We start from the raw sequence: 26332 nt of genomic DNA on the forward strand, positions 1-26332 counted from the left end.
TCACTTGATCTCAGGAGTTTGATACTACCTGGGTCACATGGTAAGATCCTATCTCTTAAAAAAATAAAAACTGGCTGGGTGCGGTGGCTCATGCCTGTAATCCCAGCACTTTGGAAGGCTGAGGCGGGTGGATTATGAGGTCAAGAGATTGAGACCATCCTCGCCAACATGGTGAAACCTTGTCTCTACTAAAAATACAGAAATTAGCTGGGTGTGGTGGAGGGTGCCTGTGGTCCCAGCTACTCGGGAAGCTGAGGCAGGAGAATCGCTTGAACCCAGGAGATGGAAGTTGCAGTGAGCTGAGATTGTACCACTGCACTCTGCACTCCAGCCTGGCGGCAGAGATAGACTCCGTCTCAAAAACAACAAAAAACTGTTATTTATTAAGTATCACTAAATACACAGTCCCACAGAATATAAACAGTTTGGGATCAGAGAACTTACAGAAAGGCAAACACAGATGTAGAAACCACGTAACAAGTAATGCCGCAGAAGAGTTTAGAGTAGGCTTTCGCACACCCACATCCTCTCCACACCCTCGCCTTTGGCCAGTCTCTTCAGTCTGTTCCAAAACGCTCACCTTTCTCTTATTCTAACCTAGTATGTGAACTCTGGAAGTGGCTGCAAGCATTGCGAAACTCAAGGATTAGCGTGAGAAGAACGCCAGGGAGGACAGTTTACATCGCTTGTCACATCCCTACTATGCAAACAGCGGCAATGTTTTTATAGGTTATTTTCATTTTCATGATGTCAAACTTCACTTTTAACTCTGGGATCTTTATTATTTTTTTTAAGATGGAGTCTTGCTCTGTCACCCAGGCTGGAGTGCAACGGCGTGATCTCCGCTCACAGCACTCTCTGCCTCCCTGGTTCAAGTGATTCTCTTGCCTCAGCCTCCTGAGTAGCTGGGATTGCAGGCATGTGCCACCACCCCTGGCTAATTTTTCTATTTTTAGTAGAGACAGGGTTTCTTCATGTCAGCCAAGCTGGACTCCTGACCTCAAGTGACATGCCTACCTTGGCCTCCCAGAGTGCTGGGATTACAGGCGTGAATCACCGTGCCTGGCCCCAAAACTAATATATTCTCATATAAACTTAAAACAATCAGATAGGTATAAAGTGAAAATATTAAACCAGGGATTTTCTACACAAATGTAAAGTATAAAGCACGCCTACTTCATAGAAACCAGATCGCTCACTCATTCTGTTCAGGAACTCATTTATCTTACTCAGAAGCACCCATGAGTGACGGATTCGCAGGAGGGGCAGAGGAGGCTGAGTGGCATGCCACGGGGCTGGCCGCGGGTTGTGGGCATGCCTGGAGAGGCCACAGGGCTGGGGACAAGCTCTCGCCTGAAGACCCTAAGAAGGTCTGAACCTGGGGTCTGATCCAGGACTACGGCACTGGGTCCTAGGCAGGAGCCTGTCCACCTGGGGAGATGTGGAAGGAGCCGGTGTCCACAGCCACCTCAGGAGGTCACAGAGCTCGGTGGCCCGTCTCCAGCAGCATGCTCTCCAGGTGCAGCTTGCTGTCGCTCTCCACGTAGGGCTGGTGCAGCCACATGGACAGGTAGCTCAGGGTGAGGTCGGGATCCCCAGTGTGTGCAAGCTCCTCCGCCACCGTGCGCTTCAGGAGCAGCTCCTTCCTGTACATCTCTGAGAGCTTGCGAGACACCTCATCTGAAAGAAGTGTGAGTCTCCCTTAATGTCAGTGATTCAAGAACGTAGTCTTCACTCGGGAAGAACCACATTTTTAACAGCTCTTGATTAAAAACCAGAATTAGCAACAGCACTGAGAGGAAGAAAGGCCAGATGGGATTTACCACTTGGTCCTGATTAGTACAATTTGATAGCATGGTCAGCAGAGTGAAATTAAAAAGTGTACATAGGCTGGGCGAGGTGGCTCAGGCCTGTAATCCCAGCAATTTGGGAGGCCAAGGCTGGCGGATCACCTGAGGTCAGGAGTTTGAGAACAGCCTGGCCAACATGGTGAAATCCTGTCTCTACTAAAAATACAAAAATTAGCCGGGCATGGTGGCAGGCAACTGTAATCCCAGCTACTCAGGAGGCTGAGGCAAGAAAATCGCTTGAACCCAGGAGGCGGAGGTTGCAGTGAGCCCAGATCGTGCCACTGCACTCCGGCCTGGGTGACAGAGCAAGATTCCATCTTAAAAAAAAAAAAAAGTGTATATAACTGGCTGGGCGTGGTGGCCCACACCTATAATCCTAGCACTTTGGGAGGCAGAGGTGGGTGGATCACCTGAGGTCAGGAGTTTGAGAACAGCCTGGCCAACATGGTGAAATCCTGTCTCTACTAAAAAATACAAAAACTAGCCAGGTGCAGTGGCATGCGCCTGTAATCTCAGCTACTTGGGAGGCTGAGGCACAAGAATTGCTTGAGCCTGGGAGGCAGAGGCTGTAGTGAGCCAAGATCGCACCACTGCACTTGAGCCTGGGTGACAGAGTGAGACTCTGTCTCAAAAAAAGTACATATAATCTTTTCTACCTGACCCTTAGGTGGCCTACAGTGATTATAAGTAGGAGATTCCCCTCAAATCTCGACAATATTTCACTAAACACGTTCCACTAGGTGATTTTACCCTTTCCTGCCTCATTTAAAAAGTGAGTCTCAGATCAACATCAAATAGCTTAGCCCTTGTCTTGAACTAATAAAGCTAAAAGTGACCCTCAAAGAAGCATCTCATGGAGTTTATTAAGTCATGGGTTTCATTTTCCCAGTCATTTTCCATGAGGCTGGCTGCAGGGCCCTCAATTTGTTTTTTAATTAAAACAAAAAGCAAAAGAAAAACCTCAACAAACTGAAAAAAACCCTTTCTTCCCTTTCCTCCCCTCAAAATGATAGATTTCTGCTTCCACAGAGGAGGTGGAATTCACTCTGCCCACTGGTTTTACAGGGCTAATAACAGCAACTTGCTTCATGGGTCTCTAATTATGGTTAATATACTCTGCTGATGAGCAGGTAATTAAAGCCAAGAAGAAATGTTTAAGATGCCTCTGTCTTCTTTCCTCCCAACAGGTACTTTTGCATTGAATTTCAAAGCCTTGTCAGCTTCTCAAAGTACCAGATGTAAACAGTACTAAATGCCCTGAATAACCTGTACCCTCCTGAAAATTAACAGAGAAGAAACTACTTACAGAAATGGTTTGTGGACCACGTGTGGAACAGAGGGGGTCGCTTACTTTCTTCCCCATAATGGTAATTTTCTAGTTCACAAATTCCCTTGGTAGTTGAAGTCAGCTTTTCCATCTTCACCTGTATTTTGGTCTGAAAAGATAATTAATTTGGAATATGATAATATTATTTGAAATCTCCAGTCTCAGATTCAATAAATATAAGATTTCAAAGCTAAGAAGTGTAAAGTCTATTGTGATAAAAATTCCAATAACTAAACACTGTTAACTCTATGTACAGCAAATTCCCAGGGAGACGGAGGTGGACAGTTGCTATAATTTTATTAATTTGAATTACTTTGAAAATAAACCCCAGATTTCCAGTCCTAGAGCAAGAAAGGTTTCCGAGTACCATTTCACTAGGATTTCCAAAGAGCACTAATGGTTTAGCCCCAAAGACCCGGAGGAATCCCAAGGCAGGCTCTTGCTTTTTTTTTTTTTTTTGGGAGGCAGGGTCTCATTCTGTTGCCCAAGCTGTAGAGCAGTGGCATAATCATGGCTCATGCTCATTGCACCACCATGCCCAGCTAATTTTTTTTAATTTTTAGAGACAGGGTCTTGTTATGTTGCCCAGGCTGGTCTCTTACTCCCGGGCTCAAGCAATCCTCCTGCCTCAGCCGCCCAAAGTGCTGGGATTACAGGCATGGGCCACCGCACCTGGCCAGCTCTTGTAGTTTTTAAGGAGTGAGAGAGTGGCTGGCCACAGTGGCTCACGCCTGTAATCCTAGCACTTTGGGAGGCCCAGGCGAGTGGATCACGAGGTCAGGAGTTTAAGACCTGCCTGGCCAGCATGGCGAAACCCTGTCTCTACTAAAAATACAAAAAAATTAGTTGGGTGTGGTGGCGCGTGCCTGTAATCCCAGCTACTTGGGAGGCTGAGGCAGGAGAATCACTTTAACCCGGGAGGTGGAGGTTGCAGTGAGCCAAGATCGCACCATTGCTCTCCAGCCTGGGCAACAGATCGAGACTCCATCTCAAAAAAAAAAAAAGAGTGAGAGAGAAAGGCATTATATGAGCTCGTTTCTGACTCTCTTATTAACTGCCTTTGTTTACGAAAACGTCCTTGACATCCTTGTTTATAAAAAGGCAACATGGAAAGGCATCCCAACACACTTCACACAGGAAGGAAGGAAACGTGGCGAGCCTGCCACTGACGGTCCCTCAGTGTGGGCCAGGCTCTGTCCTAAGCCCGGTAGCTGCAGGATGTGCGCGGCCACTTGTGGGAGATACTAAACCATCCCGCTGCACACAGCAGGCAGCACAGAAGAGGGGCAGTGACATGCTGACTTTCACAGCATGGTGAAGAGGATTAAGCGAGTTTGTATTTGTGAAACACCTACTTGGAGCTATATAAGGGTTTGATAAATAAAATTAATGGGTGATGTACTACGATTTCAGATTTAAGTAGCATAGGTCTACAAAGACCAAATTTTGAACTCCTAAGTATAGATGACTTTACGTACGTGAGGGGAAATAAGAAAAGATATATAAATTGTCAAAATCTTAATTCCTTTACTCGGTCCTTCCAGCCGCCCTCCAATTACATCAGAAGTAGCAGGCACTAAATTCCGCTAACGTTAATTTTTAAAGGACTCTACCTGTCTCCCAAATCTTTTAAGGTTTGATATTTCATTTGGCCCAACCCCAAGAGGCAGGACTCATCATTTTCCGTTTCACAGCTGGGAAATTGCTCAAGGTTGAGCTGAGGAGGGATGAGGCCAGAACTCGATACCATGCCTTCTGACACCAAGTTTTAACACCCAATCCTCTGCTCTTTCCTCTGAGGCCTGCAGCAGCTCCCTGGTGCCACCTAAATCTAAGAAAAGCTGATAAAGAACAGGAGAATAAGGAAAATTCTGGAGCCTTGACCCCAGGCTAGAAGTCATGCTCAATTCTGTAGCTCAGCCATCAATAAAGAATTAAAGTCACATAGGCATGTGCAGACTTGAACGAACAGTGCACAAACGGCAGCCCCTTACATTTCAACATTGGCGGCTTCTTCCCATACAGACCACACAGAGATGTTAGCCCAGCTGAGCGAAAAGGGTGCATCAAATCCCTAGAAGGTCAAAGTTATGAAAGACACAAGACCAGGTCTGGAAACCATTCTCCCTAAAGGCTAAAGGAAAATAGGAAAATAATAATAAAATCAACTTTTGGTTTTGAACATAGAATGAGAACGTATTCCCAAACTACATTTTTTTTGAGATGTTATCTCACTCTGTCGCCCAGACTGGAGTGCAGTGGTGTGATCTAGGCTCACTGCAACCTCCACCTCCTGGGTTCAAGCGATTCTCCTGCTTCAGCCTCCCGAGTAGCTGGCATTGTAGGTGCCCACCACCACGCCCAGCTAATTTTTTACATTTTTAGTAGAGATGGGATTTTACCATGTCAGCCAGGCTGGTCTTGAACTCCTGACCTCAGGTGATCCACCCACCTTGGCCTCCCAAAGTGCTGAGATTACAGGCATGAGCCACCTTGCCTGACCAAAACAAAACAAAAAAAACAACAATTAGCTGGGTGTGATGGCAGGCACCTGGAATCCCAGCTACTTGGGAGGCTGAGGCAGAATCGCTTGAACCTGGGAGGCAGAGGTTGCAGTGAGCTGAGATCACCCCAGTGTACTCCAGCCTGGGCAACAAGAGTGAAACTCCGTCTCAAACGAAACAAAACAAAACAAAACAAAACACAAAAAACAAATGGGAGGGAGGGGACAGATCTTCTATGCAGAATAATTCCAAATAATTTACGTAGATACCACAGCCTCAAGGAGGTGGTGAATACGTCCCTACCCCGTAGGTGTGCGCTGCACATAATGACTTCCTACAAAAGAGCACAGCATGGGAGGAGGAGAAAGAGAAACCTGGCAAACACTGCAGAAGCCAGGTGATCAAGGTCAACATCAACAGTGAAACGTCCTGGCTGGGCACAGTGGCTCGCCTGGAATCTCAGCACTTCGGGAGGGTGAAGTGGGAGGACTGCTTGAGCCCAGGAGTTTGAGACCAGCCTGGGCAACAGATGAGACCCAAAGAAAAGTCCTGAAGACAATATGTTCAGTATGTGCCCTGGGTATGATGTGATACAAACGGCACTTTATTTCTGTGGTCCTCCTCTGAAAAAATCCCATAACCTCAGTCTAATTAGGAGAAAAACATCAGACAAATCTCAACTGAGGGACATTCTACAAAATACCTGACCAGTATTTCTCAAAACTGTCAAAGTCATCAAAAACAGGAAGTCTGAGAAACTGTCACGGCCCACAGGAGCCTACAGAAACACGGAGACTAAAAAAATAAATAAATAAACAAAAATAAAAACAAAAACAGAAACATGGAGACTAAATGTAATATGGGATCCTGAAACCCAAAGAAGACATCACAGAAAAACTAAGGCAGGGCGCCTGGGCTCACTCCTGTGATCCCAGCACTTTGGGAAGCCAAGGTGGAAGGATCACTTCAGGTCAGGGGTTCGAGACCAGCCTGGCCAACGTGAGAACCCCGTCTCTACTATTTTTTTTTTTGAGACAGAGTCTTGCACTGTCACCTGGGCTGGAGTGCAGTGGCGTGATCTTGGCTCACTGCAACCCCCGCCTCCCTGGTTCATGTGATTCTCCTGCCTCAGCCTCCCAAGTAGCTGGGATTACAGGCACCTGCTACCACACCCAGCTAATTTTTTATATTTTTAGTAGAGACAGGGGTTCACAATGTTGGCCAGGCTGGTCTCCTGACCTCGTGATTCACCCACCTTGGCCTCCCAAAGTGCCAGGATTACAGGCATGAGCCACCACGCCTGGCCTACAAAAGAATTTTAAAAATTAGCCGGGCATGATGGTTCATGTCCGTAGTCTCAGCCACTTGGAAGGCTGAGGCAAGATCCCTTGAGTCCACGAAGTAAAGGCCGCAGTGAGCTGTGATCATGCCACTGCATTCCAGAATGAGATCTTATCTCAAAGCAAACAAAGGGTGAAAATATAAAGATCTTAAATGTTTATGGGTAAGCTTCAGGTATCCAAGTTCAAAAATGTGTAAAACCGAATTTCCCGTGCCTAGCAAAGAAATAAAGTGGTGCCATCTTCACCTCTGCTGGCCAGTATAGTAGGTATTGAAATTTAGTTATTATTATTAGTTCATTAAACAAACACTTTAGTCTCTTACCTCTTGTATCAGGGGATGGACAAACTATCCCTGGACCACAAGTCAATTCTGGCCCATAGCCTATTTCTGTATGGTCCGTAAGCTAAGATGGTTTTCATATTTTTTAATGGTTGAGAAAAAACCAAAAGGAAAATAGTGATTGTGACTCATAAAAATTATACAAAATTTCAGTCTCCAAAGATAAAGATTTCCTGGATGAACATGGTGGCTCACACCTGTAATCCCAGCACTCTGGGAGGCTGATGTGGGCGGATCACTTGAAGTCAGGAGTTCGAGACCAGCCTGGCCAACATGGTGAAACCCTGTCTCTACTAAAAATACAAAAATTAGCTGGGAATGGTGGTATGCACCTGTAATTCCAGTTACTCAGGAGGCTGAGGTGGAGGTTGCGGTCAGCCGGGATCCTGCCACTGCACTCCAGCCTGGGTGACAGAGTGAGATTCTGTCTCAAATAAATAAATAAATAAATAAATAAATAAGGCTAGGCCTGGTGGCTCACACCTATAACCCCAGCACTTTGGGAGGCTGAGGCAGGCCAATCACTTGAGGTCAGGAGTTCGAGACCAGCCTGGTCAACATGGTGAAACCCCATCTCTACCGAAAATACAAAAATTAGCTGGGCGTGGTGGCGTGAGCCTGTAATCCCAGCTACTTGGGAGGCTAAGTCAGGAGAATCACTTGAACTTGAGAGGCGGAGGTTGCAGTGAGCCGAGACTGCGCTATTGTACTCCAGCCTGGGTGACAGAGTGACACTTCATCTCAAAAAAAAAAAATTTCCAAAACAAAGATAAAGTTTTCCTGAAACACAGCCGCATCCATTTACACATATTGTCTATGGCTGTTTAGTCCTATGTGGCAGAGTTGAGTAGCTGAGACAGAGACTGGCTGGCCTCAGAAGCCTAAAATATTTACTCTGTGGCTGGGCACAACGGCTCATGCCTGTAATCCCAGCCTTTTGGGAGGCCAAGGCAGGTGGATCACCTGAGGTCAGGAGTTTGAGACCAGCCTGACTAATATGGTGAAATCGGGAGGCTGAGACAGGAGAATCACTTGAGCCCAGGAGGCAGAAGTTGGGGGTGAGCCGAGATTGTGCCATTGCACTCCAGCCTGAGTGACAAAGCACGACTCCGTCTCCCCGCTACCAAAAATTTTACTATGTGATGAGCCCTGAAAGTGGGTGAAATTTCCCCAGATGATGCTCAGGAGGAGTGAATGTCTAAGATTAAAACATTAGCATCATTCTAATCTTAGTGAGTGTCTAAGGGGAACAGTAAGATTTACGCAGTAGACAGAGGAAGAGAACATCTCAGAGGAAGCTGAGAAAAAGGAAAGAATGGCCAATGGTCAAGCAAACCCCAAACACATCCATCAGATTCAGTGACGGTGACTGGAAGTGGCCTGCGTCTTTACGTCTTACCAAGCCGTCCAAGGCAGCCTGCAGTTCCTCACACAGCTTCTCCAGTTCCGCGTTATATTCCACACACACTTTTGCTTCATTTTCCTTCGAGGCTGGGCTGCTGCTCTCTAGTTCTATCTTATCTTTATTCCTGGACAAAATAGAAAATAATGTGTACAAAATATACTTTTTAAGCTTGCCTTATTTCCTATTAAATTCTACAATCCTCTGTATCTACATAGTTATGTGGGACATTTTGCATAAGCATTGTTCTTTCATGTCATTATGATACAAATTTAGTTATTACTATTATTTGAGACAGAGTCTGGCTGTGTCACCCAGGCTGGAGTGCAGGCCTCTGCCTCCCAGTTCAAGCAGTTCTCCTGCCTCAGCCTCCTGAGTAGCTGGGTTTACAGGCACACACCACCATGCCTGACTCATTTTTGTATTTTTAGTAGAGACAGGATTTCACCATGTTGGCCAGGATGGTCTCAATCTCCTGATCTCATGATCCACCCACCTCGGCCTCCCAAAGTGCTCGGATTACAGGTGTGAGCCACCGTGCCTTGCCAAATTTAGTTATTATTTATATGTACAAAGAAGATGTCCAATGGCCACTCAATTTTGCACCAAAATAAGTCAGTTAAATTCAGCCACGTGACAGCTGGTTTTGGTGGCTCATACCTATAATCTCAACACTTTGTGGGGTGGACATGGAGGACTGCTTGAGTTCAGGAGTTTTAGTCCAGCCTGGACATCTCCACAAAAATCAAAAGTGAAAACAGCTGTGCAATATGGCACATGCATGTGGTCCCAGCTGCTTAGGAGGCTGAGGTGGGAGGATCACTTCAGCCCAGGAAGTCAAGGCTGCAGTGAGCTGTTAACGCACCACTGCAGTCAGCCTGTGCGACAGAGCAAGACTGTCTCACAAAAAAAAAAAAAACCCAAAAAACAAAAACCCTTCAGCTGTGTGGAATCCCTGGCATAGGGCATGGTACTGGATGTACAAAGATGAATAAGACATGGATCATTTCCTCAAAGAGTTCACAGTCCAGGAAGTCAAGCATGCCTCACTTGACTGTGCTTCACTCACAGTTTCACAGATAATGCATTTTTTACAAACTGAAGGTTTGTGGCAACCCTGTATAGAGCAAGTCAATCAGCGTCATTTTGCCAACAGCACGTGCTTACTTCATGTCTCTGTATCATATTTTGGCAATTCTTACAATATTTCACACTTTTTCATTATTGTTATGTCTATGATCTGTGACTGGTAAACTTTGATATTACTAGTGTAATTGTTTTGAGGTACCATGAACCATGCTCATATATAACAGCGAGCCTAATGAATGAATGTTGTGTGTTCTGACTGCTCCACTACCGGCTGCTCCCATTTCTCTCCCTCTCCTCGGGCCTCCTTATTCCCTGAAACAGAAGGACATTGAGGTCAGGCCAATTAATAGCCCCACAACGGCCTCTAAGTGTTCAAGTGAAAGGAAGAGTCGCCTATCTCTCATTTTAAATCAAAAGCTATACTTTGGTCAATTTAAGAAATAAAAAATTAAAAGCTAGAAATGATTTTTTTTTTTTTTTGAGACGGAGTTTCGCTCATTACCCAGGCTGGAGTGCAATGGCGCGATCTCAGCTCACTGCAACCTCCGCCTCCTGGGAAAGTCAGGCAATTCTCCTGCCTCAGCCTCCTGAGTAGCTGGGATTACAGGCACGCGCCACCATGCCCAGCTAATTTTTTGTAGTTTTAGTAGAGACGGGGTTTCACCATGTTGACCAGGATGGTCTCGATCTCCTGACCTCATGATCCACCCGCCTCGGCCTCCCAAAGTGCTGGGATTACAGGCGTGAGCCACCGCGCCCGGCCCTAGAAATGATTAAGCTTAGTGAGGAAGGCATATCAGAAGCTGAGATAAGCTGAAAGCTAGGCCTCCTGTGCCAAACAGTTGGCCACATGAATGCAAAGGAAAAGTTACTGAAGGAAATGAACGGTGCTACTCCAGTGGACATGTGAATGATGAGTGAAACCGCCTTAGTGCGGTTGTGGAGAAAGTCTGAGTGGTCTAGATAGAAGATCAAACCAAACACAACATTCCCTTAGGTCAAAGCCTAATCCAGAGCAGGGCCCTGACCCTCTTCGATTCTATGAAGGCTGAGAGACATGAGGAAGTCACAGAAGAAAACTTTGAGACTAGCAGGATTTGGTTCATGAGGTTTAAGGACAAAAGCCATCTCTGTGACATAAAAGCTGCAAGTGCTAATGCAGAAGCCGCAGCAAGTTATCCAGATCTAGCAAAGATCAACTGTGAAGGTGGCTACGCTATAAAACGGATTTTCAATGTAGATGAAACAGCCTTCTATTAAAACATGCCATCCAAGACATTCACAACTGGAGAGATGCCAATGACAGGCTTCGAAGCTTCAAGGGACAGGCTGACCCTCTCGTTAGGGTATTTTGCAGTTGGTGACTTTAAGGTGAATGCTCATTTACCATTCTCAAAATCCTAGGGCCCATAATAATGATGCTGAATCGACTCTGCCAGTGGAAGAAGCAAGAGAGCTAGAACGAGCTGTGGGGTCTGAAGATGGGACTGAACTGCTGCAATCTCATGAGAAAACTTGAACAGATGAGGAGCTGCTTTTTACGGATGAGCAAAGAAGGTGGCTTCTTCAGATGGAATCTCTTCCGGGGAAGATGCTGTGCACATTGTTGAAATGACAACCAAAGATTAAGAATATAAAATAACTTAGTTGATAAACCAGTGGCACAGTTTGAGAGGTCTACTGTGGGTAAAACACTATTAAACAGCAATGAGAAAGAACAGAACCAGAATAATGGCTCTACCTTACATGGATGCATCCATGTTGAAAGAAAGCGAGACACGGCTGGGTGCGGTGGCTCACGCCTGTAATCCCAGCACTTAGGAAGGCCAAGGTGGGAGGATTACCTGAGGTCAGGAGTTTGAGACCAGCCTGGCTAACATGGCAAAACCACGTCTCTACTAAAAATACAAAAATTAGCTGGGTGTGGTGGCAGGCACCTGTAATCCCAGCTACTCGGGAGGCTGAGGCAGGAGAATCACTTGAACCTGAGAGGTGGAGGTTGCAGTGAGCTGAGATTGTGCATTGCACTCCAGCCTGGGGGATAGAGTGAGACTCCGTCACCAAAAACAAAAAATAAAATATAAAGACTCCCCTGAAACTTTTCCCCAGTTATTAAAGGTGAAAAACTTAAGAGCATGAACAACCTGTATGTACTTACGATAAACTGATTTTCAAGTTGGCAATATTATTTGCAGTGGTAAAACCTGCATCATTGAGGGTTTCCCACTTCAGGATTAAATTGTGCCAATCAGCCGCATTGTCCTTAATTCTTCTTGCGCTGACAGATAAGACCGGTTTTCTGGGCGTTACAATTCCAACAGTCTTTGCTGATAGGGTGTAAAAGAAACAAAATTATTACCATGGAATACACAATCATAGTTGGAGGGCAAATGCCCTCGTAATTTTCAACAGTAAAACTATCTAAAATGTTGTATCAAGTGAACAAATAAATGTGGAAACTACAAAGTCTGAATAAATGTAAACGTTCCTGGAAGAAGAAAACAGAGAATATTTTTAACATTTTAAGATGAACCAGATATAGCTGAATCCTTTTCCAGCTTAATGGCTCCACAAAGTTTTTACCTTAAGCGCTTTTTTTCCCCAAAGATTGGAAATAAGGTAAAGTTGTGACTTTCTGCAAAAACTCTTCAATGGCTCACGTTACCTTCCCTACAGGCTAATCTAGCCCTGACTCCCGAGTACTTCGACTATCTGGTCTCAGGCACTCTGATACTTTACGTTTGTTCAGAGTGGCGTGGCTCATGAGTGCTCATCATTTCATGACACCGAGACAACAGAGATGCAGTGTTGATCACAATGCTGCCACTGCCCTGCTTGGAACTCAGAAGTCCAAAATCCTTCCAGACCTAGCTACCCCTCTGCATCAACACATACATCAACCCACACACTGGCCCCCCGTCAGTTTCCAGTGAAAATGAACTTCTGGCAGCTCTTAAACAGCTGAGGTACCTGCTGAGGTTTACAGGGTTCTCTCTGCAGGAAAGCGCCTTCCTTCCTCAGCCTCTTAACACCCATGCTCCCAGATGCACCCAGATCCCACTGCCTGTGGGAGGCAACCCCAAGACCACCAAGAGCCAACTCAGGTTGTTTGTTCTCCCCCAGCTCTCCTGTGCCCTCGCCTTCTCTACTGTGAACCCTGCAAAGGCTTCTCATAGCCCACAGGATAAAGTCCCCTTGAGGAATCCAAGACACACAACAGCTGGATGGTTTGTCGTCTCAAGTCAGAAGACCATAGTGCCTGCGTCTGAATCCCAGCTCTGACAGCTGTGAGATCTTGGGCAAGTTAATGTACCTCCCAGAGCCTCAACAGTTTCATCTGTAAAATGGGCATAAAAATAGTATCTACTTCACAGGATTGCTGAGATTAGGTAATATACGTGAAGCTGTGAGGGCCTGGCACATGGCAAAAACCCAGTATCTCACCTGTTAGCTCAAGGGCCTCTACTATCCAGGTTCTGCCCACCACTTCAGCTTCACCCTTTCCCACTTGGCCCCTGTGCCTCAGAGCTGGCTCTGTACAAGTTCTGACTTTGACCTGGAATGTTTTTCCCATCTGTGTGTGTCCTCACTCCCCTGCCTCATACATAGTATCCTCACTTTTAAATATCTTATTATCATTCATTCTTTACTTCAATAACTAACAAATATTTGCTTACTGCCTATAATATGCCAGGCATGGGGGAATGAAGTGACTGAATGGGACAGATCAGGACGGTTTTCATAGACCTTACTTTCCAAAGGGGAGGCAGATAATAAACAATTAAATGACCACGATCAGTTCAGATCATGGTAAGTTTGTGTGGAAAACAAAATAGGGCCTTGTGTTAGTGTGACCCCTTGAGAAGGTGTCATTTAGGCTGAGATCTGAATAATAAAAAGCCAGAAAAAGGGTAGGCCAGTAGTATGTGTCCTAATACGAGAATGAGCTTAGTGAGTTCAAAAAACAGAAACAAACAGAACAGTGTGCCTGAACGAAGTGGACGGAAAAGGACCAGTGGGTGAGGAGGCGACCGGACAAGCGCGGCCTAACGGGCCAAGATAAGAAGTCTGGGCTTATTCTAAGAATTAGGGTGGTACAGAAGTAACTGAGGTTTTGGCCATTACTTTTAATGGCCAAAATCGCAGTTACCAACCTAATACAATGGTGAGTAAGCAATGAGCTCTGGGTAGGACAGTGGAATTATCTGATTTAGGTTTTTAGAAAGTCATTTCCACAGAGAAGTATTCCTGGATCCCCCAGAGTGGGTTAGGACTCATCGCTAGACATCTGGAACATCCTATAATTCTGCTATCATGATACTCACCAGTGCAGTGTACTTGCTTGTTTAATGTCTATATTCCCTGCTAAACTGGAAATTCGACTAGGTTAGGAACTATGTCTTGTTCTCTCGCAAACCTTCCACACATAGGAGGCTTTGCATAAAATGAGGTAAATGGAGGAATAGCTTTTATCACCTGTTCTATAATTGTCTAAGGGTTTCTCCCCACCAACAGGAGATTCTGAAGGCAGGATCACATCTGATTAGTGGTCAGCCTGACCCATACCGGGCACATATAACTGACTTCAAGAAACTCAAGGGCGGCCGGGCGTGGTGGCTCATGCCTGTAATCCAAGCACTTTGGAGGCCAAGGCGGGCGAATCACCTGAGGTCGGGAGTTCATGACCAGCCTGACCAACATGCTGAAACCCCGTCTTAAAAAAAAGGAAGAAAGAAAGAAACTCAAGGGCTAGTAAAGACAGACCAGTCATCAGCGTCACAGAACGGGGCGGGGTGAGTGCACAGTGGCTAAGTTACTCATCCCCTCTGAGCCTCGACTCCCCATCTGCAAAATGGGGTTGACATTACTTCATGGGACGACTGTGAGGTTCAAATGAGCTGATGCACTTAAAGTACCTGGAGCAGTACTCAGCAGACTGAGCACTCGCCGAAAGCCCGCTTTAATTAAAAGCAGAATGTTCTGACGGAGGGGAGTTCAGAGGGGTTTCTGGAGGAGCTGAGCATGCAAGACTCGGCACCCAGTGAGCTCCGTTAGCAATAATTTAGAGTGACAATAATTACAATATGGGAGTGTCTGACTTGCTGACACTCCTTTGCGTATAATCCCGTTCATCTGTCATTCCACTTGTGAAAAAACGGAGCCCCGGCAAAACTTTCTCCGGAGCCAGCCTGCAAAGGCTGCACGGGGCTTGCGGGCTAGGCTGGGGCAAGGCACGGACCCCCCTTTAACCCCATTTAATCCTGGGAGCTCCTGAGCTTCTGGCCAAACCTGCGGCAGGCCCAAGCAGTAACAATCATAGCCTCCCCGCCCCAGGAAACAGACCCATCTAACGCACCTTCCACTCGGCTCGCAGACATCCCTCGAAAGAGACGCGAAGCCCCGCCCACCTCCGCCGGAAGCGCGTTTGCGTCACGTCCGCCCCGCCTGCTGCCACTTGTGGCTTTGCCGCTCTAGCCCCCGGCGGAGCCAGCTGCCGCTCTCCGGTGCCGGCCCCGGTGCCTGCCCCGTTGCCCAGGGAACGGGCTCCCGGCAGCCCCCGCGGCCCGGAGTCCATCCCCGCCTCCTCCGGCCCGGCTGGACCGACGAGTCCGGAGGGGCTGCCGCGGGAGGTGAGTCCTGCGACGCCGCAGGCGGCCCCGACGCCCCCGACGCCTGGCCCCGCGCCCCCTCCTCTTTTCCCTCGCCTCAGCCCCGCAGGGTCTCCATGCCCGTCCGCCCCGTCTCCCCCGCCCCGTCTCGCCCACGCGGAGTGGCGGACACTAAATGCCACCACACACGGAGCGCCTGCAGAAGCCCCTCCGCAGAAGCCGGCGGTCCGCAGCGGGGAGCAGGGGCAGCTCGCCCCTCCTCGGGCCTCCGCCTCGCGTCCCACGCCCTCGGCCCCACCCTGCATCCCAGCTGCCGGGCTGGCCGCGGGCTCTGCTCCTTCGCCTTAGGATTGACGTCGCGTTCTTTCCCCCACTCGCAGCTCCCGTCCCTTACATCCACCCACCGGCGCCTGGCCGCAGGCCTTGACACTCACCCAGTAGGTGTTCAGTGTTCGATGAATGGATAAGCGAATGACTCCTTTCCCAATCCTATTCGAAGGCCTGGGAGGCAGAATAGGTAGTAAGGGTTAAAGGATGGGGTGCCCTGGAGTCACACCCGGGCAGGTCACAGCGGGCCCCTTCCTAGCTCTGTGCTGGGGCTGGTGCCCTACCTCACTGCGCTCCGGTTTCATCAACAGTGGCATGGAGATGAGAATAGTTGCTACCTCTGGCTTGGTGAGAGGATTAAATGGGTCAGTGCATGTAAAGTTAAGGACGGTGCCTGCCGCTGTACCTTCCGGTAAAGGGGAGCCTTGCTGTCATCTGTGCTAGCCTGCCTGCTCGCCCTCTAGTCCCTTCTGATACGTCTCTGACTTCTCATGACTTTAGTTTTCCCTTCTCTACTTCCGTTTCTCTTCCCTGCACTTTTTTCTTCCTCTCTGTCTTACCGGGATTCAGGAATTTTGTGACTTATGTTCCATTTGTTGTCAGAATGTGGGATACGAGCCTGGGTGCATCCTTTTCTCATCTACTGGAGTGATCAGTTGCACTTGTTGACTGCCTCCTTGTAGCCAAGGTCTTGTAAACAGAAGGAGAGTTCTGGGAAATCCCCAAACCCAAATCCCAGGCATAGGCAGAATCTGGGAATGAAGCCACTGTAGCTCCTTGTGATCACCAGCGATTCCTGGTCTTTTAAGTGGCAAGGCTTTGTGTTTTCTCACACCCAGCTTTAATGTACCTTGATAAACTTCTGGCCTTGGTTTGTTGTTATTAACCTGACTTACGTCCCATATTGGTGGTTTTTTGGACTCCGTTGTGTGCCGATCACTGTGCCAGGCTGGCTCTAGGGGTGCTGTGGTGAACCAGACAGACCTGGTCACTGCCTCAGGGAGATCATGGTCTGTCCTTTGAGCTTTCAAAGGGAGAATTAAATGCAGATGTAGGGGACACAGAACTTGTATTTTCAAGACTGACTTGGAAAACCAGTGGTGGGGAAGATGGAGTAAGGATAGCCCTCTTCCGAAGGGGTGACTAGTAAGTAGCTTTTGTTAGGGGTCAGTTATTTTATAGCCACATTGTCTTTTTCAATAGAAGACTGGCATCTCCTGGAATTTTTTCCCAGTTTTTGTTTTTTTTATAGAGGTTACACTTAGGCTGGGCTCAGTGGCTCGCGCCTATAATCCCAGCACTTTGGGAGGTTGAGGCGGACGGATCATGAGGCCAGGAGTTTGAGATCAGCTTGGCCAATATAGTGAAACCCTATCTCCACTAAAAATATTAAAAATTAGCTGGATGTGGTGGCAGGCGCCTGTAATCTCAGCTACTCAGGAGGCTGAGGCAGGAGAATCACTTGAACCCGGGAGGTGGAGGTTGCAGTCAGCCGAGATTGTGCCACTACACTCCAGCCTGGGAGACAGAGCAAGACTCCATCTCAAAAAAAAAAAGAAGTTACATTTAAGTTTGGGGGGGATCTCATTTCGTATTAGCCTCTCTATGAGTTGAACAAAATGGCTACTGGAACTTAGTGGGAAGAAAAGGCAGGAAACAGGCATCAGGCAGAGGCAGTTGATTGAACTTGGGAAGATGAGGAATAGATCAGGAAAGGGTTATAATGAAAAGCTTTGGTGTCAATCATGAAGAGATTTCTAGATTCAGCGATGTACAGAGAGCTCAGTGAAATTAGGAGGGAATAGTTGATGGCTTTGTGAATTGCTAAGGTAGAAGCAAGCTGCTTTTCTTTCTTTCTTTTTTTTTTAAGACGGGGTTTCACCATGTTAGTCAGGCTGGTCTTGAACTCCCAACCTCAGGTGATCTGCCCGCCTTGGCCTCCAAAGTGCTTGGATTACAGGCATGAGCCACCACGCCCGGCCGCAAGCTGCTTTCCAAAATGTGTGTTCAGTTTAAAATGAATGTATTCTTTGGACCTGGACATAAGAGTTCACTGGATTTTTGCCACTATGTTATATTTAGGACGGTCATACTTGGGTGAATCTAGCACAGTGTTTTGAGAGAGAGATTCATTCAACAAACATGTATTGAGCATTGATTGTACCATATTCTTTATCGGTCTTTTGGAGCACCACAAAGTATATAGACTAAAAGATTAGCAAAGACGAGAAGGAGTCCATTGAAGGACAGAGAAAACAGATAATGATGATGCTGTGTGATAAGTGCCCTCATGGAGGTCTATGAAAGTGGAGAAGAACCAACCAAGTATCTGTGAAGACTTCCTGGTGGAGGAGGACTAGTTCTTAACAGGGTACATATGCAGGAATGGGGAAGAGTGGAAAGGGACTTTGCTCTGCAGAGACATACAGGTCATGGTGTGTGCAGGGACTGTGATGGAAGGCTGATGGATGGACAAACAAAATGTGGCCTGTCCACACAATGGAAGCCTGTTCAGCAATAAAAAGGAATGAAGGGCCTTGCGCATTGGCTCACGCCTGTAATCCCAGCACTTTGGGAGGCTGAGGAGGGTGGATCACAGGTCGGGAGATTACGACCATCCTGACCAACATGGCGAAACCCCGTCTCTACTAAAAATACAAAAATTAGCTGGGTGTGGTGGCCCGTGCCTGTAACCCCAGCTACTCAGGAGGCTGAGACAGGAGAATCGCTTGAACCCGGAAGGCGGAGGTTGCAGTGAGCTGAGATCGTGCCACTACACTCCAGCCTGTCGACAGAGCAAGACTCCATCTCAGAAAAAAAAAAGGAATGAAGTACTGATTGACAACATGGAGGAACCTTGAGAACATTATGCTAAGTGAAAGAAGCAACCAGACACAAAACACCACGTATACGATTCCATGTATTATGAAATGTCCAAAATAGGCAAGCTTTAGACAGAGAGGAGATCAGTGGTTGCCCAGGGCTGGGAAAAGAAGCGGGCAGAGGATTGATTGCTAGAGGGTAGGGAGTGCAGAGTGCGTGGATGGAGTAGTGGCCTGAGATGAAGTTAGATATAGACCGCTTTGTCATAACGTCTAATTTCCATGCTTGTGTTAGGCTTTAGCTTGTGACCACCGGCTAGCCAACGGGGACGGGAGCGAGGAAGTGACAAAATTTCATCTGGAAAATAAATGACTGCCTCAGTCTCATTACGTTCCTCCTTAAGAATTTAACACTTAAATAATAGATGTCGTAGTCAGATTTCAAACATAGATTCTACAATGGGAATACGAATTGTTGCTTCCTAGGGATTTTGGAGAGAATCCTTAAACCATTAGTGTTGTCAGAGCACTCCGATAACATGATTATTGGACTGCTAAGTGGGTGACTTAGACTCTATGTTAGTCCTAGCTTCAGTTTTGAGAAATCGTCCATCAAGGTGGCAGTTGGGTGTTACCAGTCAGCAGTGAAGGCTAGCTGCCACCTTCCAGGGTTATGAGATTGACGGGACTAGTGGGGAAAAGAAGCATCATGACTTGAAGAATGCCATTGAGTGGTGTTTTGTATTTTTTTGACTGAAATATTCATGACTAAGGAGGCATTATTCATTGTATTTAATTTTAATTTTTTTGAGATGGAGTACTGCTCTGTTGCCAGGCTGGAGTGCAGTGGCGGGATCTCGGCTCACTGCAGCCTCTGCCTCCCAGGTTCAAGTGATTCTCCTGCCTCAGCCTCTCAAGTAGCTGAGACTACAGGCACACATCACCATGCCTGGCTAATTTTTGTTTGTTTGTTTGTTTTGAAACAGAGTCTTGCTCTGTCGCCCAGGCTGGAGTGCAGTGGCATGATCTTGGCTCACTGCAACCTCCACCTCCCAGGTTCAAGCGATTCCCCTGCTTCAGGTCCCAGAGTAGCTGGGACTATGGGTGCATGCTACCATGCCCAGCTAATTTTTGTATTTTTAGTAGAGACGGGGTTTTACTGTGTTGGCCAGGATGGTCTCGATCTCCTGACCTGCTGATCCGCCCTCCTTAGCCTCCCAAAGTGCTGGGATTACAGGCGTGAACCACTGTGCTTGGCCTAATTTTAAAGATTGGATTGAGAATATTTTGCAGTAAGACCTGAAGTTAACAAATCTTTACTGGGCATCTACTCTGTGCCAAAGATATTGTTAGATATTAGAGGTTACTTTGGTAAGCAAGAGAGAGTTCATGTTGCTTACATTCTCATAGGAGAGGTGAGTTTTAAATGGTTTAGCAAATAAAGTAATTAGAGGCTGTGATGAGGATTACAAAGCACGTGGTAGAGGAAAGAAGGGACAGTTGGCTACTCTTACGTGATGTGGTCAGAGAAGGCCTTTCTATGGTGCTGGTATTTAAGCTGAGACCCCACGGTTGAGAAGAAGCCAGATACATGGAGTGAGATCATTCATTCTGCCTAGAGGAAATAGTCACTTATGAAGCCTGAGGAGGACAGAACGGGTCAGTGGAGCTGGAACTTGGAGGACAAGTGGAGACCGGTAGAGAGGTGACCGGGGAGCTGCAAAGGGGTTAGACCACACGGGGCATTTGGTTTTTATTCTCAGAGCACTGGGGAATCAGTAAGAAATTTTGAGTAGAATGGGTAGTATGGCCTGATTTCTCTTTGAAGGAGCTGATTTTTTCCTTTGTTTCTTGGGGTAACAGCTTTATTGAGATATTATTTACATGCCACACAGTTCACCCATTTAGATACAATTCAGTGGTTTTTTACTGTATTCACAGCTGTGCAACTATCACTTTGTCAATTTTAGAACTTTCTCATCACCCTAAAAGGAAACTTCGTATCCCTCAGCAGTACACCCTAAGCCCTTCTCCCAGCTCTGGGCAACCACTGACCTGCTCTCTGTCTACAGCTGGCCTATTCCGGATGTTTCATATAGGTGGAATTGTGTAATCTGTGGTGTTTTGTGTCTGGCTGCTTTCACTTCACATCATGTTCTCAGGATTCCTCCATGTTGCAGCATGAATCAGTACTTCACTCCTTTTCATTGCTAAACAGGCTTCCATTGTGTGGGCAGGCCGCATTTTGTTTGTGCATTCATCAGTTGATGGACAGTTAGGTTGCTTTTACATTTTGGCAGTTATGAGGGGTGATATTCTGAACGTTTGTTTACACATTCTTTGTAGACATGTTTTTGTTTCTGTTGGGTATAAACCTAGGCATAGAATTTCGGGGTCGTACGGTAACTGCATGTTTAACCGTTTGAAGAACTGCCGGCTGTTTTCCACGGTGGCTGCACCATCTTATTTTTCACCAGCAATGTATACAGTTTTCTCCACATCCTTGCTAACACTTGTTCTGTGTTTTTTTAGTAGCCATCCTAGTGGGTGTGAAGTGGTATCTCCTTGTGGTTTCAATTTGCATTTCCCTGGTGACTAAGGATGCTGAGCATCTTTTCGTGTGCTTGTTGGCCTTTTTTTTTTTTTTTTTTTTTTGAGACAAACTCTTGCTCTGTTGCCCAGGCTGGAGTGCAGTGGCGCGATCTCGGCTCACTAAAACCTCCACCTCCGGGTTCAAGTGATTCTCATTCCCTCAGCCTCCCGAGTAGCTGGGATTGTAGAGGTGCGCCATCATGCCCAGCTAATTTTTGTATTTTTTGTAGAGGTGGGGTTTCACCATATTGGCCAGGCTGGTCTTGAACTCCCGACCTCAGGTGATCTACCTACCTACCTCGGCCTCCCAAAGTGCTGGGATTATAGGTGTGAGCCACTGCGCCTGGTTTTATTGGCCATTTGTGTGTCTTCTTTAGAGAAATGTTTCTTAGATCTTTGCCCATTGTAAAACTGGCTTTTGTTGTTGTTTCGAGATGAGGTCTTGCTGTGTTGCTCAGGCTGGTCTCAAATTCCTGGGTTCAAGCAATCTTCCCACCCTAGCCTCTCAAGTAGCTGGGCCTACAGCCATGTGCCACTGTACCCAGCTTTTAAAATTGTCTCTTTATTATTGAGTTTTAAGAATTCTTTATATATTCTGGGTAAAATCTCTTATCAGATAAAAAATCAGCAGATGTTTTCTTCCATTTTGTGGGTTGTCTTTTTTTTTGAATTTTAGTCAGTGGTATGGATTAGATGTCTTTTCACTTTCCTCTTGGTGCTCTTTGGAGCACAAGCGATTTTCATTTCAGTGAAGTCAAAGAGCTCATTTTAACGGCTGCGAATGAGCCTGGCTTCTAGGGGCAGGCATGGAAGACCATGGCAGCAGTGCAGGTGAGGGATGTGATAGCTTCTACTGTGGAATGGCCACAGAGTTGGTGAGGAGGCACCAGGCTTGAGGGAGGCTCGGAGATAGGGCTGATGGACTGAGTCGAGAGATTGTTGTGTGGGTGAGGGAAACAGAGGAATTGAGGGTGAATACTAGGATTTCAGCTTGAACAACACTTTTGATTCAAAATGTGATTATGCTGTTACCTGCTGCACAATTGTGACAGTTTCTGATACCTGCTGGAGACTGGCAAGGGGAGCCCTGCGCTCCCTCCCTGGGTTTTGAAGTTGCTTTTGGTAGGATTATCACTGAGTGTGCCAAGGAGATGGTCAGGGATTCCGACCTTCTGTAATACCCACTAAGACTTCCTAAGCCGCCACAGATGAACATATTATCTGAGTCAGAGAGTGCACCTGCTCTGCAAATGCACTTTTAAGGCAAATCCCTTGACTCCCTTTGAGCTAGACTGCAGTCCCAAAGCCCTTCCTGTGTAGAGCCCAGGAGCTGTCAGTGGATAGCATCAAATCAAGTAGATGGATTCTTGAAAGCTAAATGTCATCATTTGACAGAGCTACTTAAGGAAAAATATTTTTATTTTTATTTATTATAATTTTTTTGAGACGGAGTCTTGCTCTGGAGTGCAATGGCGCGATCTCAGCTCACTGCAACCTCCACTTTCCGAGTTCAAGTGATTCTCCTGCCTCAGCCTCCCAAGTAGCTGGGATTATAGGTGCCTGCCACCATGCCTGGCTAATTTTTGTATTTTTAGTAGAGACAGGGTTTCACCATTTTGGCCAGGCTGGTCTTGAACTCCTGACCTCATGATCCATCTGTCTCGGCCTCCCATAGTGCTGGGATTACAGGCATAAGCCACTGTGCCTGGCCTAATATTTGTATTTAAAAAAATTTTTTATTGATTGATTGATTGAAGATGGGATCTTGCTCTGTTGCTCAGGCTGGAGTTCAGTGGCTCCATCATGGCTCACTGCAGCCTCGATCTCCCAGGCTCAGTGGATCCTCCAGATTCAGTCGATCCTCTGGGCTCAATCGATTCTCATGCCTTAGCCTCCCAAGTAGCTGGGACTACAGGCACGCACCACCACACCTGGCTAATTTTTTGTATTTTTTGTAGAGACAGGGTTTCATCATGTTTCCCAAGCTGGTGTCAAACCCCCGGCGCTCAAGTGATCTGCCCATCTCAGCCTCCCAAAGTGCTGGAATTACAGGTGTGAGCCACCGTACCTGGCTGAGGAATTGTTTTTTGTTTTTTTTTTGAGACAGAGTTTCGCTCTTGTTGCCCAGGCTGGAGTGCAATCGCTCGATCTCGGTTCACTGCAACCTTGGCCTCCTGGGTTCAAGCAATTCTCCTGCCTCAGCCTCCTAAGTAGCTGGGACTACAAATGCCTGCCACCGCATCCGGCTAATTTTTGTATTTTATTAGAGGCAGGGTTTCACCATGTTGGTCATGCTGGTCTTGAACTCCTGACCTCAGGTCTTGAACTCCTACCCACCTTAGCCTCCCAAAGTGCTGGGATGTGAGCCACTGCATCTGGCCAGGAATAAGATTTTTAAAGGAGGAAATACGTTAGCCAACACTTATTGGTGAAGAGCTTAGTACTTCCTCTTGCTTCCTAGGAGAGCTCATCAGATAAAGCAGATACAAAAGTGGCTTCCAGGGATAGGGAGTAGGTGTGAAGGCCAGGATGTGGGAGGCCAGGCCTGTGGTAACTAGAAGCAGTTCAGTGGCTGGAGGACAAGTGAGAGATCCTGCGGTGGCAGAGTCCAGATCACCAAGGTTCTTGTAAGCCAGCGACACCTGGGCTTTAGCGGGAGGAGGATGGGGCCAATGCTGAGTGTTAAGCAAGGGAGTGGTGACATCAGCTTTGCACATCAGGAGAATCCTTCTGTTTGCCACGTGGATGAGGGGGAGTAAGAGGCAGGCAGATGAGCTGGGCACCAGGGTGAGCTGTAGGTGAGAGACAGTGGTGGCCCAAGCTAGGGGTGAGACATTGGGGTGTGTGGGAGATGTATTGGATGGAGAATCGGGGACATGGAGAGGAGAGGAGGAGGGATTGGGGATGATGCCTCTTTTCTGGCTTGGACAGCATGGCCCAAGCTGCGGGTAGAAGATACAAGATACACAGATAAGTGTTTTAGACATTGTTCATTTACTCTGTGTTTATAGCTAAGAGGTAAGTTTTACTAATCCTGTTTCAGATGGTAAATGGAGATCTAGAGAGGTTAAGTCATTTTTCCAGGGTGCCACAGGTAGTTTTAGGAGCATTGGGATTTGGACTCAGGTCTTTTTCCCTTTGGTATCATCAGCCACTCAGTGTGCAGTTCTTCCTTGGTGGAAAGAGGGTCAGTTCTGTGGCTGTGGGTCTGAGACCCGGGGGCTGGTTTGGGTGGAACATGGACTTGGGTGAAAATTGGTTACGGAGGAGGAACAGAAAGTCTTAGCAGAATTGATTGTTGAGTCTACATTGTTTTTCCCAAACCTAGCACGGGACAGTGAGACAGCAGCTCTGCGCCTCTTCCTCAGCCCGTCCCTGGACGCTCCTTCTGTCAGGAGGACAGGTTTGCTGGGAGATGGCCTCAACCTGCTCCTCCTATCTGAATGGCCGGTGAAGGACAGGCTAGCCTGGTGCCAGAGGCCCCAGATAGGGAAATAGCGTGGATTCTCTTGTGGCTGCTGGGGCCTTCCTGGGTGCCTGGCCCCCAGACGTGGCTTTCCTGACTCATCTGGAGGCTGTGGCTTACTGGCCTCTAGATCTCCTTGGGAAAAACATGTGTGAGGCATAAATTGATATGAACATTCTTCAAGGCCGTTTGGCAGTGCATTAAAAAAAAAAAAATCAACATACAGTGTGTCCTCTGGAGTTTTTCTGCACAGTCACTAAAAATCACATTCTAGGAGACTATTTAATGACATGGAAAATACTCATGGTTTATTAAGTGAAAAAGTCTTTGTGTGCATATGTGTTTATGTATGTATATCTGTAGCTATCTATGTATATGGTATATCTCAGTGTGATGAGGTTGTGACTTTTCTTTACTTCTTTGTCCTTTTATTTTGAGACAGGGTCTCACTCTGTCACCCAGGCTGGAGTACAGTGATATAGTCAGCTCACTACAGCCTTGATCTCCTGGGCACAAGCAATTCCCTGTGTACCACCACACCTGGCTAATTTTTGTACTTTTTGTAGAATCAGGATTTTGCTATGTTTCCCAGGCTGGTCTCAAATTTCTGGCCTCAAGTGATCCACCACCGTGGCCTCCCAAAGTGCTGGGATTACGGGTGTGACCCACTGCACCCAGACCTCTTTGTACTTTTCTATATTAACAAATTTTTGAGGTCAGGTGTGGTGGTTCACACCTGTAATCCCAGCAAGGCTGGGCGTGGTGGCTCACCCCATGATCCCAGCGGAGATGAGCCACCGCACCCGGCCCGTACACACTCTTTAAGGAAACAAAGCCTTTACTGTTTCTGTGCCTTGGAAGGAAGTTTCTGCATCCATGAAACAGAGGTTACGTGCATGCCCAATGTTTGGGGATTGCAGGAAAAAAAAAACAGAAGTAACTATGATGCCTACTTTATGGTTTGGTTTTGTTTTTTCCCCCTTTTTGGTGAGGATTTAATGGGTTCGTGTGCTAAGAACAGTTTGTATTAAGTACAGACGGTTTTCAACTTACAGAGTTTCAACTAGCTGGGCATGGTGGCTCACACCTGTAATTCCAGCACTTTGGGAGGCTGAGGCAGGCGGATCATGAGATCCGGAGATCAAGACAATCCTGGCCAAAATGGTGAAACCCCATCTCTACTAAAAATACAAAAATTAGCCGGGTGTGGTGGTGCGTGCCTGTAATCCCAGCTACTCAGGCGGCTGAGGCAGGAGAATCGCTTGAGGCAGGAGAATCGCTTGAACCAGGGAGGCGGAGGTTGCAGTGAGCTGAGATTGCATCCCTGCACTCCAGCCTGGGTGACAGAGCGAGAGTTGGTCTTAAAAAATAAAAAGTTTCAACTTACTATTTTTTGACTTTAAAGTTGAGCGAAAACGATACCATTCAGTAGAAACCGTGTTTGAAGTAACCATACAACCATTCTGTTTTTCACTTTCAATGTGGTATTAGATGAATTACATGAGATATTCACCACTTTATGATAACATAGGCTTTGGTTGGATGATTTTGCACAGCTGTAGGCTAATGTAAGCATTCTAAGCACATTTGAGGTAGGCTAGGCTAAGCTATGATGTTCAGCAGGTTAGGTGTATTAAGTGCATTTTGACTTATATTTTCAG

General features: G+C 46.8%; 2 protein-coding genes across 2 annotated transcripts in view; one reads left to right on the forward strand and one right to left on the reverse strand.

Annotated features, from left to right (window-relative positions):
• Nucleotides 1-356: 356 nt before the first annotated feature.
• On the reverse strand, nucleotides 357-15257 carry CINP (cyclin dependent kinase 2 interacting protein). The gene is made up of 5 exons (XM_064375233.1): nucleotides 15212-15257; nucleotides 12014-12182; nucleotides 8764-8893; nucleotides 3157-3286; nucleotides 357-1680 (listed from the first exon to the last, which is right to left on the reverse strand). The coding sequence occupies exons 1-5, from the start codon at nucleotides 15231-15233 to the stop codon at nucleotides 1478-1480; spliced, it is 654 nt and encodes a 217-aa protein (XP_064231303.1). The 5' UTR covers nucleotides 15234-15257; the 3' UTR covers nucleotides 357-1477.
• A 51-nt stretch (nucleotides 15258-15308) lies between these two features.
• The window catches only part of TECPR2 (tectonin beta-propeller repeat containing 2), a 131798-nt gene continuing 120774 nt past the window's right edge, over nucleotides 15309-26332 (forward strand). Inside the window, exon 1 of the mRNA XM_064375227.1 lies at nucleotides 15309-15485. The gene's annotated coding sequence lies outside the window, so the exon portion shown is untranslated. The remainder of the gene's footprint in view (nucleotides 15486-26332) is intronic.

This window comes from Aotus nancymaae, unplaced genomic scaffold (assembly GCF_030222135.1).
Source record: "Aotus nancymaae isolate 86718 unplaced genomic scaffold, 86718_ANA_hifiasm-v0.15.2.pri h1tg000011l, whole genome shotgun sequence".
In the NCBI taxonomy this organism is placed as follows: Eukaryota; Metazoa; Chordata; class Mammalia; order Primates; family Aotidae; genus Aotus; species Aotus nancymaae.